At 32.4% G+C, this 15,109-nt stretch overlaps 1 protein-coding gene across 1 annotated transcript in view; it reads right to left on the bottom strand.

Annotated features, from left to right (window-relative positions):
- Positions 1-15,109, bottom strand: part of Tmem131 (Transmembrane protein 131) — a 322,751-nt gene that overhangs the window by 21,928 nt on the left and 285,714 nt on the right. Inside the window, exon 33 of the mRNA XM_085808921.1 lies at positions 10,955-11,085. Coding sequence (XP_085665047.1) covers positions 10,955-11,085 — 131 coding nt within the window. The remainder of the gene's footprint in view (positions 1-10,954; positions 11,086-15,109) is intronic.

Here is a 15,109-nt window from a genome sequence, read left to right as displayed (position 1 = left end):
ATGTGAAAAGGTATTATCAGGATTATTTAAAATTTTTAGAACCATCAGTGGAGTCAAAACAGATTTTCTTATACTGATCTGTAGACAAGGAGTAGTGCCAGTTATTTCCTACACGTCAAAGGTTTGAGCACATCTTTACTGAAAAAAGTAAAATATCAGTTTCTAATGAAAATTCAGATTTCTTTTAAGAATTGCTTATGGCTAAGAAAATTACATGCTTGCTAAAAAAATAAGCAACAAAGACAAAACATGGAATAAAACAAAAACTACTTTATGGATATGTGTGATTGTGAAACTGCTCCAAGAGGTTGTTGAGGTATTACTAGACCACACAGCAAACAATAAAGCGAAGACATACAAAAACACATGTGATACAACCATCACATCATGAAAGAGCAAATGGGTTGGAAGAATGAGCCATACAAACAAAAGTTAATAATGGGTATGACACCTTTTACATGAAATACATGCTTGACAATGGCTAGGGAAGCTGACAATAGTGTCATCGATCGCTTGTTGGGAAAGCAGTGCCAATTCTGTAATAATGCATGTCGCAGCTTATGGTGCCTAGTGGCACATTGCAACCTACTATCCATCATCACACTATGTCCCACACATGCTCTATGGCAGGGGTTCACAACCCTATGCTTGTAGACACCATGTCGCCCACCAATTGTTTAACGTGTGCCTGCCGCTGAGCGATCACAATAAAAATGTTAAAAAAAATACAAAGTGAAAGTTTTCTATTTTTAATGAAATAGAAATTGTGTCCAACACATATACCACCACAATGCGAAATGTGACTGATCTCCTTTTTTTTTATATTAATTTATAATGAAATCTATCCAATTATAAATTTACCTTGAAAAAGTAAAATGTGCCCGCCATCCAACATATATTCTAGAATGTGCTCTTAAGGACAAAAGGTTGGGAAGCCCTGTTGTATGGGATTCAAGTCAGGTGATCTAGCAAGCCACAGGTGATGTGAAATGGTTTCACTCTCCAGATAATTCCACACCATTCAAGCTCTATGCGGGCAAACATTATTGTCCTCAAATATCTCGGCAGTATGCATTGCAGCAATAAAAGGAAACACGAGAAGGCGTACAATTTCACTGTAATATTGGATGGCTGTGACAGAACCACCAAGAATCATGCAGAGGTCGGTGCGGTTGTTTGTTGCCTATACAAGTAAGTCTCCTCTTCCGTAATGCTCTCTTTCGACAAAGTTTAGCACCCGATAGTGTATCCCGGGTTCTCGTCATATCATTGCCATTCACAAATCATTCTGGATGTTAAATTGAGACTCATTCATAAACAGTACATGGCTCCACTCCTCTAATGTCCAAATGCGATGTTCACCAGCCCAATTCAAACGTGCTATGACGTGTGATGGGGGAAAAGGAACTCAATCCACAGGTCGTCAGGCATACAGTCTACCTCCATGCAGTCAACCTAACAAATTTTGGTGGGATATGGGCCGTCTTGCAGCAGCAGAGAGATGCAATGCCAGCTGCCATACTATTAGTGATCTATAGCATCTTGCATATAGCAACAAGAAGTGATTGTCTACTTTTATGGTAATCCTCCACTGTTAAGACCCACATCTTCTGCAGGGGTTTTGAGCCCTTCAGTAATGATTCCAGTCTATTGATAAAACTATGATGCTCATTCAGATCTCTCATAACTGTGGATTGTCTTGCACCAGTTTACAACATCCCAACAGATCTCCAACACATTTCATCAAAGAAATGAGCTCATGATTTCAGCTCATGACTTCCACTTTGGCTAATTTGGATTACATGGAAGGATCACTGCTTGCGAACTAGTTTAAACTACCTCATAAAAAAAGTTCTTGAACATAAATTTGGCTCATAAAAGAAATTTTAATCGTTGTACTGCTGATCTCTGCTTTTGACTAAAGAATTTGCCGACCACTGGTCTAGGACAACCTTAAGGATAAGTTCAAAATTAAAAATCTAGAAACACTTTAATCATACCTTATGGATGCATTTACAAATAGAGATAGCATCAGCATAAGATGGACATATTAAACTGTTTTCTGTATGGTGATAATGTCACATCTAACATTCATATTTAATCTCAGATGATTTCTAAATAAGTGTCACTTTTTAGTAATACTTGTCTTTAAACCTGACAATTCATTAAAAAGAATAAAAGCTCTTAGTATTAGTATTAGTAGCTCTCTTTAAAATTTTACATTTGTTAATTTACTTTAAGTGACTTTACTTTTAAGAAATCATTATGATAACAACAGAATATAATTTAAACACCTTTTTTTCCCCTCCAATGGTGGGCACTAGCCATTATAAGCACTGGCCACTACTAAGACCAGAAATAATGGTCATTTTATCATGAAGGCACCTAATAATTGGGCCACTGTTGCCTCCTATGAAAGGACAGACAAGTTACAGCTATGCTTTCTCTGGGATTTGAACTTGGGCCTTTTGGTATGGCAGTAAGAGTCACTAACCACTTTTTCGTCCGAGCAGCGTAACTCAAACATGTTGCTATATATTAGAAAGGGAGGTGTTGACAGTGAACACCAGAAAAATCATGCAAAAAATTTCTGTATGCAAAGTTTTTTTTAGTAAAAATACATAATCAGACTGTACATTCATTAACCTAAAAAAATTATAAGTATATATATATATATATCAGATGTATCCAATGAAACTATCATGCCCACTTATGAACATGCCTTTTTAATATACCAATTAGAACTACTTAAAATTATTAAATGAGATTCTCACACACAATAATACTCATGCTAAACTGATTGAGTTCTATTTTAATTGCATACCCAGATCTAAAATTTATAAGAAAAATTAACTGTGATTATTCACAACAATGGAAGCAATTTTTATTAACCAGATCCAGAGATAATAAAACAAAAACTCAATTTTTTAACTCAAGCATTTAAAGGAAACACATCATCTAAGGAAAATATACCATCAATTTGATAATCTAATACGTAACAGCAATGTAATAATGCCGCTCAGCCGGTATAGTGGTTAGTGACACCGACTGCCATAGCCATGGGCCCAGACTCAAATCCCCAAGAAAGCATTGTTGTAACTGGCATTAGGTGCTTCCATAATGAAATGGCCACCACTTCCAGCCCTTGCAGTGGTGTAAGGCTAATGGCTTTTAAATAAAGTGCCCGGCCATTAAAATAATAATAATAATAATAATAATAAAGCTATGTAATACATATGGACTACAATTTTTAATACATCAATTTTTATTAACAGTTTAGCAACTTTCCATTGTAAATAGTGATGCATTTTTTCGCAGCCCATTTCTATGGAACAAGTATCATGCATTACTGTTTAAAATTATGAAAGGTCACGTCTTCATTATACTAGTATAACTTGATATGCTTTTGATGCCTAAGCTATTTCCTTAATGGTAAACAGCACATTACATTTTAAACAAATGATAATTTTTTTATTACAGCATTTATGTAATTTTACTCCATTAGTTGGGAGAGAACCACAAAAGATTGAATGAAAGCAGCATCAACACATGAAATTTATCTACACCTTGAGTTTTTATTGAAAAGAGATCCCTTAGATTACAACATACAGCGGAAAATATAACTTGCAGGAAAATGATAAAATTTTAAATTTCAATCAATTTCTGTAGACTGTTTAACACTAATTTAACAAATTAAATGTTAAATTATATTTTTGTTAGTAAAATTTTATTTGTTAAAGTTATCACATATATATACTGAAGAAAATAACAGAGTTTCCAAAACAGTATAAGAAGATCAAAGTAACATTTGAAAATGATTTCATTTACTAATGCAAACAGGAATGCAATTGCATAACGAAATGAAAGATGTGAAAAATTGTATCTTTCAAATAGTTGCAAACGTAAGTTATTATTTTGTTTATATTTTATTTTTACCTTTGAATATGGCATGTTGAATTTCATTTTGACGTATTTGTAACTGTGCGATTTTTGGTAGTTAGGTGCTTGCAACAGAAAAATATCGCTAAGTCTGTTCTATTCTGTTTTATTTTAAGAGTAATTTTATGCTGTGTTTTTGAGATATAAGAAGAAAAAGCATCATTTTGTGATATTTAAAGATGCACATATTGAGTTTTAATGAATTGTTATTGAATTTGGAGTATTTTTGAGAGGCAATTATTTGTCAAAAGATTTAAAGAGGCATGTTTCTGCTGTAGCTCTAAATGCAGATCAAACAGTTCTTTGGATGTTTTCAACATATGGAAAAACCTTCCTTAAGGAGACAATTTCAGTTTTAGGAGGAGAAAATACGGTACTTTTGCATTAACTGCATTCCTCTGAAAAGAAGTATTATTTTGTCATCCGTGTATATGGTTATGCACAGTAACTGTGTGACAATTTCCACTTTCAAATTTGACTATATTCCTATTTGTTTCTGTTGCATATATTGTTGGATTTTCCCCCTTGTAAGGAGTCATAATGTGACTCTGGGGTTTTCCAGCTGATGGAACACAAAGCATTGCATTCCTTTAAAAGTATAATGTTTTGTCTCACAGTATAGAATGGAAAAATTCACATTTCATGAAGTTGTACTACATAAATCATCGAATTATAAGGATCAAAATTTGTGCAATTCTCTAATTTTTTAAAAATGAAAACAGACTGCTATGTACAGATAATCAGAAAGTACTGAAAACAGACAAAGAGCCGCCCAGATGGTACAGTTATTAGGGAAGCCGACTGCAATACCGAAGAGTTTAGGTTTCAAATCCCAGAGAAGGCATGGATGTAAATTGTCTGCCCCCTCAAAGGAAGCAACAGTGGCTGCCTATTAGATGCCTTCATAATAAAATGACCACCACTTCTGGCCTTAGTAGTGGTGAAAGCAGAAACAGCTAAGCCCCACACTATATTAAAAAAAATAAAGAAATAGAACAGTACTGAAAACAGACAAAGGAATAAATGTTAAGCGGCATACAAAAGTATACAAAGCAGTTTTTCAACAAAATAGAGACTGCTGCATACATGTTGTTGAACCCAACAGTAGAGTATTGGGCAGCAGTCAATACCATAATGCAGATGAAACTATGACTTTCAATAGGAAGAGGTAAATTGTAGCATTGAAAGTCATCTGCTTGGCCATCTGCTTCCAAAAAGCAGTTTTAATTTTTAAGCTTTGTAGGAATATTTAAAAATGCATAGTCTCATTATTTAATTGCGACAATATTTAATTTCAATGATATTAACTGCATTTAGATATTTACATATACTTTTCTGCAAGATATAATGCTTTTTTTTAGGTGGGACAGTCAATACTGGTAAAGAGATGTATATTACAACACATTAGAATTACCATCAAAGGAAAAATACATAATAAACCAGAAACAACCACACTTTAGGTAAGACCTTATTTTTTCTAATTTTTATTTTCAAAATCATGTGCAAATCTCACACATGTTATTGAATTTTTGCACATAAAATGGAAAATTCAAAATTTTCTATCATACTTAATAAATATATAATAACGCTTTCAAAATGTTCCAGAACTTTAGAGAATTTGTCAGGCCTTTTAATAGTTTTCACATACTGCTTCTGAAAAATATTCTCTAAAATTTTGAATAATGAAGGCCAGGCAAAGAAACAAAAGAAATGAGGACAGTATGATACAAGTAACGAAGACACTGACGTAAAGCAATCTTCCACAACATAAAACTCAATCTGTCTGATCAACTGTCCACATGTGAGAAGCCTTCCTGAGTTCACACGACATTGTCCAAGCTTTCTACACATGAACACACTCTCATGCATGTTAAATCTGTAATTCTGCCGTCACACATTTTTGTACTTTTTGGCATCACTATTATATTCTTGTATTTATATTCTATGAATGTGTTTCAGTGGTTTGTTCTTCTCATTTTAAGCTTAAATAAATTAATTTAAACCAGTAATATGAACAAGTTATGGGCCCAATTTATCACAAAGTAACGATTTATGAATGTATTTATGAATGTAAATCAATCCGTTACATTCTCAATTTAGAATGCAGAAAACTGAAATAAGCATGGCTGGTGTAGAATGTATTATCTATAAACAAATACAATGGACAAAATTATTCACAATGGAAATTTCAATTTACTAGTGCCCTTAAGGCAAAAGAAGTATTTTCTGTTGACAACAGAATTAAGGTAAAGCGAGAAAATGATGAAGTGGCAACAGCAAAATGGAAAAAAGACGATGTGATTGCAATGTTTATAATATTGTTCTGCAATGAAACTTGCACAAATTACATTTATATAGAATTGTTCTTTATCACAAGGAATTCTTAAAAAATTGGATTTTATCTTCAAGTTGAAATCTGACTTTAACAAAATATTGCTGCTTGACAAATTTCATTAGATGAAAATGGAATACAATGAAACAATAGTGCAATACACTGCAAAAATTGAAAATCTTGCTAATCAAATCAGACTCTGATGAAAGCATCAAAGATGCAAATATAATTACAAAAATTATAGGAATACATTCCTCTAAACATAGAAATTCAAGACAAGCCGGTTATTTGTTGATGAGAGTAAATAAAACTTGTCAAATCTGACCATAAGACTCATCAATGCAGAAATGTCTTTGTCACAATCCGAGAAAAGTGAGTCTGCATTTCTTGCTTCTAATTGCAGTAAATTTAAGCAAACAAGGCAATGTATGCAAGATTCAGAAAGTGAGAACAGATTTAAAAATAATAATAAAAACGTAGATAGAATTAAATAAATGTGCTATATTTGCTGTAAGAAAGAACATTATGCTCAAGAATCCCATTTCAAGATGTGTGGAAAGGAAATTGGTGTTCCAGAAAGAACTATAAGAAATTACGAAGCAGCAAAAGAGAATCTGCATCTGGTGCATCTGCTCATATGACCTACAATCTCAGCTACTTTGACAGCTTCAATGAGACAATTGAAAACCTTGGCAACAATTTAGGATTGCCCATTAAAGGAAAAAGGAATGTAAAAATCCAGAAGCTTCTTCATGGTACATGGCGAAGAGGAAAAATATGTAGTATTTTCTATGCAGATTTAAAGATAAATCTTAGCTCTGAAGGAATTATTCCAGGTAAAAGAATGATGATATTAAAAATGCAAGAACATGCTGATTTATACAATTATGAAAGTTAGTTACGTGGCTCAGCAGTACTTTCTGCAAACAATCTGTATTACATCCTTTTTAAAATTATAATTTCTTCTGAAGCAAACATTCCTCACTAGGATAATAATTCAAGAATATAGCATGAAAGAACAGGATACATAAACTTAAAAATCCTTTGTGAACTGATCGATAAAGGACTAATTGAAAAGCCAGATGTCTGAAACAAAGAAGATATCCGAAATAAAGATGAAATCTTTTGTGAAGGTTATCAGTATGGTAAGAAACATAGATTTCCATTTATTTCTACAGAATATAAGGCTACTAAACCAGCAGAATTAATAGTGACATTTGTGGTCCTATATCTACAGAGTCAGTAGGTGGGACAAATGATTTCATACTAAAGAAAGATGATTACAGTGGATTTGGAACAATTTCTTCTTTTAAACACAAAAGTAGTGCTTTAGAATCATTCAAAACTTTTGGCCAGCTATGTGAAAATAAATTTGGTCAGACATGGCAATGGAACCGGATACATTAATCTGCATTTCAGCGATTTTCTGAAAAATGAAGTATTGAGTTCGAATACATCTCCTTATACTCCACAGCAAAATGGAAGACCTGAAAGGGACATGTATAAAATTATGGATGGTGCTTGATCTATGATGTATTCCAGTTGTCATAAATCAAATGTGTAGCATGTTTCTCAAAAATTATTGCTGTAGCATACTGATCACAAATGATGTTGCTGATGGCGAATTCCTCAGAATTACTCAAGTCATACTGGCACTTGTAAGAAGGATTTGCATGATAAGTAAGACTTGAAAGGGTAATAAATATATTCTTGGAAATAATTCAGTAGATATGCTGAATGGTGCGTTGAGTGTCCATACTCTTTCCAAATTTAACTCAGTTCTTTGAAAGGTCACAGATGCACGTGGGCTGACAATAATGAAAATCCACTGCTGACAATGTGTTCATTTATGAGGGTCACCAGTTTTTGGTGGTAATGTTGACTTAATGAAATTATTAAATGCAGGCTGTTACTACAACAAAAATTATATTTCAGCCTAACATTACAATTAAGAAAAAGACATACATTAATGCTACATAAAGTTGGAATGGAGGCATGAGTATATACATACAACATCCATGAAGCCATCAGTAGAACTGGTCTGCCCTGATTTGTTTGCTTACCTCTATCAACCATCTCCCTGGCAGGGTGGTGCCATCTCTTGGGTGTAACTAAAATGCCACAGGTTCTATAAATGAAGTACACAACGATTTGCTTAATAATCTTCGCAGCTCAAATAATGAAGATATCCATTATAACCTGCATATCAGGAACACTTTAAAAAATCTTCTGTCATTATGATCTCATTGCGACAAATATTTGATACCTGAGATGTATGAACAGGCAATGAACTCTCCTCAAGAGACAACAGGAAAGAAGCCATAAATGCAACATTAAATTATCTCAATAAAAATAAAACATGGGATCTTCTACCTTGACCAGAGACAGGTCACATAATTGGATCTAACTGGGTGTTCAAAGTAAAATATCTTCCTAACACAAAAATTGATAAATTCATATCAAGACTTTGTACCAAAGCGTTCTCTCTGCAGGGAATTGACTTACGAGAAACCTTTTCACAATTTCAAGATTTGACACTATAAGAGTCCTCTTAGCTGTAACTGCACAGAGAAATTTGAAAGCCATACAAATCAACCTAAAAACTGTGTTATGGTATGGTTAAACGGAAGAAATAATATTCATGGAATCTCCTCCAGGCTTAAATTATGCAAAAAATTTAATGTGTCAGCTCAAGAAATCTGTATGAATTGAAATAAGCAACTAGAAGTTGGAACTAGACATTTTCTGAATTTTTAACTAGTTTTTGTTTCAAGCAAAGAGCCTCTGATTCATGTGTTTTTAGTGATGCCTCTCAAAATAAGAAAGTATTTTTAATTCTACATGTGGATGATGCTTTATTGTTTTGTGAAGAACAGAAAATATTATTTGAAATTGTGGATGATTTGAGGAGGAAGTTTGAAGCAACAATTTGTGAAACAGGATGTTTTGTTGGAATGCATACTGACTGGAGAGCAAAATTTAAAAGATTAAGTGAACTGCTCAATATAAAAGATAGGACACTTATGTGAACATTTAACAGATTTGCATTAGTTAACTTTTCCTTAAATTTTGTTTTAAGTTTTGCGTTCGATTCAATAAATACTTGAGCTTTCTTTGCTTATGTCACTGATTATGCTTTTGTTAGTTCAAGGTATGACATAATTGGAGGGAGTGTTATATTCGTAATTCTGTTGTCACAATTTCTTTGTACTTTTTGGCAACACTATTATAGTCTCGTGTTTTTATTTTATGAATGTGTTTCAGTGGCATGTGCCGTCTGTGATTTTGTTGTCACTTTTTTTTTTACTGTAAGCCTAAATAAATTTATTTAGACAAGCAATGTGAACAATACAAACTTTTAAAATCAGGTTAATCAAAAATATTTTTCATCAAAAGAACACTATTGTTTGCAATTAAAAACTCTCGTAAGTCCAAGTCGCTTACTTGACATTTTAAACAAAATAGTCTGTTATCAAGAGCCTCAGCTTTCACTCAAGAGTTTTCTGTATTCATGCAGTTTACCACATGCTTTTACTATTTAATTTGTAAATTAAAAAATTTTGACAAGAAATTTGATCTTTTATGAAATATTAATAGTTCTGTTGTTACAACCAGGGAATGAATACCTGTTTAGATCACCATATAGCCGTTGCATTTTTTAAAGGCTAGCAGAGTGAAGCCACAGGAACATGTTTCCATTTGACGAGGATTAAGCAGTAAAGTGGCCTCACTTTTTAGATATGACACTACTGATTACATGTGTACTTTATTATAGTATTTTTTTTTTTGTTTTTGTATATCAACAAATAGTTCTTATTTTTTTTTACACTGTGACTAATGTGACAGGAAAAAAAAAAAAAAAAAAAAAAAAAAGAGGCTTAAATGATTTATAATAGCGAATTTCAAAAAGCAGTATCAAAGCCAGCATACAAGGACCCATCTGAAATGCACTCCTTATTTTTATAGATACCAAACAAAGCATTAATTTTGACATTTTTTTAAAGATTAGAATTGGCATGCGACTTTTATTTTACACTAGCTAAAAGTTCAACACAAAAGACAGATATTTGTAATTAAAACTCAATATTTATTTATTAGGATGAACTGTTAATTTCCAGATCTATTTTTAATGCCATGAAAGATACCAACACTGTTAAATCATTTGATTTAGTATTATTGGAAGCAATAAGTGTATTTAACTCTCATTTTAAGACTACACATTTGAAATATGAATGAACTTCACATGATTATAAAATACTTTGCTTAAATGCATGTTATAAATAAACAGATGCAATTCCCACATTTTCCCTTTCATATATTTCAATCTTACAGATATGAATAAATCTGAAAGGGAGGCGAGATAATTTTACACATGAATTTCATAATGATATCAGTCATAAACTGACAAGTCTCAGTAACTTTAAAATTAATTCTTTTTCTGATAAATATAGTCTAATGGGAAGATGGTTTGAATAATTCTTTTTAGCTCATAAAAACGTTCATGAACTACCATTTTCACTTGCATTAAGATGAAAGCAACAAAACTTATTGCACAACAAAATAGTTAGTTATTATTCAAAGCTTTGTTGTGAAATTAGCTGGTGTTCTCTACAGCATTTGCACTTACCATGACATTTAAGTATTAAAGCATATACAGAAAAAGTAAAATACAATTAAACTTACATGTGCATTAGCAGGATTTAAGGACATGTCTATTCTAGCAAGATCTTCTGTCCAAGAAGCAACAGATGGATTATAGTTTGAATCCCAGAAACTTTCTCTAACAGGTGTTAAATCAAAACCAGGCCAATCATCTATCAGAAAACATGAATATTGATTGGAAAGTATCATTTCTAAGTTAATGAATAACTTATGTATCAGCAATATTTTCAGAAAATAAGTCTAATACATTCAAGAGTAATACAACAAAATGTAATCAAATAGGTAGGATACATTTCCGATTTAACTTGATTTACATTGCAAGAACAAATTCGCTGATAATGCACACACATATCTATTTTGCTTTCATTCTTTGCATAACTTATATCATAAATGATTGAATATTTTACAAACACATTTAGGGATTACAGAGAAGATAAGAAATTTTAAGTAAGGGTAAGACTGTAGAGACATTAGGTTATTTTGAAGCTGGAGAAGTGCAAAATGTGCAATGCCCTCGCCGGGACCTCTAAATACATGCCGAGTGTGCTACCATAACACCATGAAGGCATGCAGAAAGAAGGGGAAAATACCTTATAAAATAAAAGAACTGATGCAGTTCATATTGAGAAATACTTCATGCAGCAAATTTAAAGCAACAAATCAACTATGACCTCTCAGGAGTTCAATACAGAATTTCACTTTTGGCTAAAACATAAATGCAAACCTTAGAAGAATTAAGAAGTACTTGCATTTCACTACTAGTACATTATTGTTAAAGAAATTATGTTTTAAATCAATAATCTGTTCTGTTTAATGGTTGCAGCGTTTTATGACAGCTTTTATCACAGAAATAACAAATAATGGATTTTTTTAAATACATAACACAAATTCTCCAAATGTAAATGAAGTGATAAAATGCTTTTGAGTAAAGAAAAATGATTTCTTGTAAATTTATCAAACCATGGATGCAAAATAAAGAGATAATATTAGGTTCAGAAAGAAACTGTATACATCTTTCATTAAAGCCCTCTAATTGGAGTTTATTTCTCGTTCTTTACGAGAAAAATTACCTATTTGGAAAAGAAGTTGTCATAGTAATATCATAGTAATAGTCAACTTTCGAAGTACTTTCTTCCATCACACAACTCTTGAGTAATTAAAGGTGTTAACTCGCATTTAATTATTATTAAAATCCAGTTTAGATATCATGGTTGAGCATGTATTAATACTTTTCATTAAACAAATACTTCAAATAAATTTTAATTTCTAAATCAGACATTTAAAAAAAGTAGATTCAGATTTGCATAAAGTTCTTAGCTCAAATTGCAGCTTTTCATATGAAAAACACATTTTTAAACTTCAAAATATTATTTGTATGACATTGGGAACAAATAAATTTCTAAATCCTTTGTCAAAATCAAGCAATTTTAAGGAGCCACAGGCTAATCATGTTTACAGAACATGATGGTTTGGTTTATTTGATTACGGCAAAGCACACGATGGCTACCTCCCTAAGGGCGTTCAATGAAAACACCCATGCAGCCCACCCATTCATTGGATTCAAGCTCAGACGAACTAGCAGCATTCAGCGACTTTTCCACTCGGCTGCCGGTGGGCCCAGAGTATGATAGCACAGCACAAGAAAGGAACTATGCACTGATTTGCCTATTCATGTTAGTCTTATGCTTATGTTAGTTTATAAAATTTTATATGATCCTATGATTTTTATTTATATATGCCATTACTTGTCTTTGCATAGTGTTGTATTTATTATCCCATTATCTATTACTTTAAAAATGTTTACTACAGTACAAAGTCTTTAATCCGGACTCGTCGGGACTTCAGCGATTCCGGATTATAGATCATCAATTTAAATCTGGTTAGATGGCATGCAGAAATTATACAATTAAAAGTATGAAACCGTAATTTATGAAATAAAGAGCAATTATGATCTAAAGGGTATCAAAATTGACAAAAAAAAGCTTAATATTTGTTTACTTTATTAAACATTTCTTTCAATGCAAGTTGTTTAAGTTGCTTCTTTTTTTGTGCTAACACTTTCTCTTTAATTCTATAAACAGACATAATTTCTTGTTCAGTTCTACTGTTCAAGTCCTGTAATTGCTGTGTCGAGAATACCGACTAACTTGTCAATCAAAATTTTTTCGTTTTCAATAACATGTCTGTCACTTTTTTCACTATCGGAAGCGGTACATTGAAACATGCTTTCGCTTTGTAGATCCTTTGGCAGCTCCGGAATCGGAAACTCTTTTTGACATAATCGAAAGTTCAAGCTTACTTTTTATAAAATTGCTCTAACAGTCTGTAAAAAATAATAAGCCGGATCGAATTAGAAGATTAAGGAACAACGCAATCTGCAACATTAACTGAAATAGATAATTGGATAATTTTAGCCTACCTTATACCATCCGTTATACATTAAACGTGCATGCGTAAAGGTATTATGCACATGTGCAATTGCTACGCATGCGCAGAAAGTTTGTAGCTTTGAGGTCCGGATTAAAGACTTTGTACCGTAGTACTTTTACTTTGATTGGCTTGACCAAGATGATAAGAAGGCCCAAGGAAAAACTTAAAAGGCCTTTTATATTAATTTCATAAGTTTTTTATTATATAAACTTTATAAGGCCCAAATATAGATTTGCTTGAGCATCAGATGCTCTGTCAAGATGACATGAGTGGTACTGCGACTAATGCCCAACATGAGCAGAATGTCTTCCACCATCGGTAATCTCTGACAACAGCATCCACCACAGTAATGACAGAAGGGGTAACGACACAATGAGCCTGTCCTGACCAACAGCTGACACCCGACCTTGTTATTATTTATTCCATTAAAAAATGTAAGGCGAATACACATGTGACATAGTGTATTTGCTTTACACGGCAGACATTCAGGCATGAATGTCACTTCCTGATATTCCTTCCATAATAAAAAAAAATGTATTACAGCAAGCTGTTTCTCTTTCCTGGCCTCCATCATACTGGCAGACACACACACAACTCGCTGACCCCACTTCGAGTCCACCTAACAGACAAATAATAAAATAGTGGGCATTCATGCTGTTCCTTCCTCATTCCCTATACAGAGAGCTTAAATATTTGCAACACAATTTTCAATCATAATTTTCATTGTGCCCCCCATACAATAACAATATATTAAATGCAATAATAATGCACTTTGATGCTAAAGCTACAATAGGACCTTAGTTATAAACCATGCAAATTACCAGGATAAGTATTAAATTTTGTATATGTCACTTATAAGTTATATATATTTTAAGTAAGTTACTTTTAAGTAATAGGATAAGTATTATGTTACTTTTCCTTACTAATTTTTAAATTGGAACAGATAGCAAAATAAACTGTAATTAAATTAAATATTTATTTCATCAATCATCCATTTCTAAAAGTACAAATGTCATTAGAAAAAGGTCTAGTTTCTGTTGATCTTTATCCATCACATTCGGTATTATCGCAGATTTATGGGCAACCTATTGAGTCTGCGCAAAACTTGTATAAATGCTGCACCTCGTTCAATTCCAGTCAGTCGTGGTTGAATCGATCCTTCTATCACCACCAAATCTATCTTGAATCTGCTGCATTTTGTAATTTGTACGTTATTTACAATTCATGGTATTAAATAATGACAGTAAATTTAAATAGAATTTTGGATAAATTTTTAAGTTGTAAGCGAACATTAGATGATAATAAAGCACCAAGTGGTGTACACACGAGCATGGATCTGAAAATTAAATCAAAAAAATATTTTCAAGAATACTTAAATTTTTGGGTTTACTGCTACTGAAGTAAATGAAGAAGAAAGGCCCCTCTGTGTTATTTGCTAAAAAATATTGGCAGCAGACAGTATGCAACCTAATAAATTTAAACAAAATTTGGAAACGCTTCATAGTGATTACGATAACAAAACCCAAGAATTTATTTTACTTATTTAATTTAAATTTTTTAATTAAAATCATATGAAAAGCAACAAATATTAAAAAAAAAAAAAAAAAAAAAAAAAAAAAAAACTTTGTCTGTGAATGAAAAAGTTTTACTTGCTTTTTAGTGTCTTGTATAAAATAGCCAGACGTAAAAAGCCTCACACCATTGGAGAAGAGCTTATTTTGTGAGCTGCAACTGAGATCGTAGAAA

The sequence above is a fragment of the Stegodyphus dumicola genome, chromosome X2 (genome assembly GCF_044657685.1).
Source record: "Stegodyphus dumicola isolate Sdum_Otavi_A_Nest chromosome X2, ASM4465768v1".
Lineage (NCBI taxonomy): Eukaryota > Metazoa > Arthropoda > Arachnida > Araneae > Eresidae > Stegodyphus > Stegodyphus dumicola.
The sequence above is the reverse complement of the archived record's forward strand: the minus strand, read 5'-3'. Positions and strand labels throughout refer to the sequence as shown.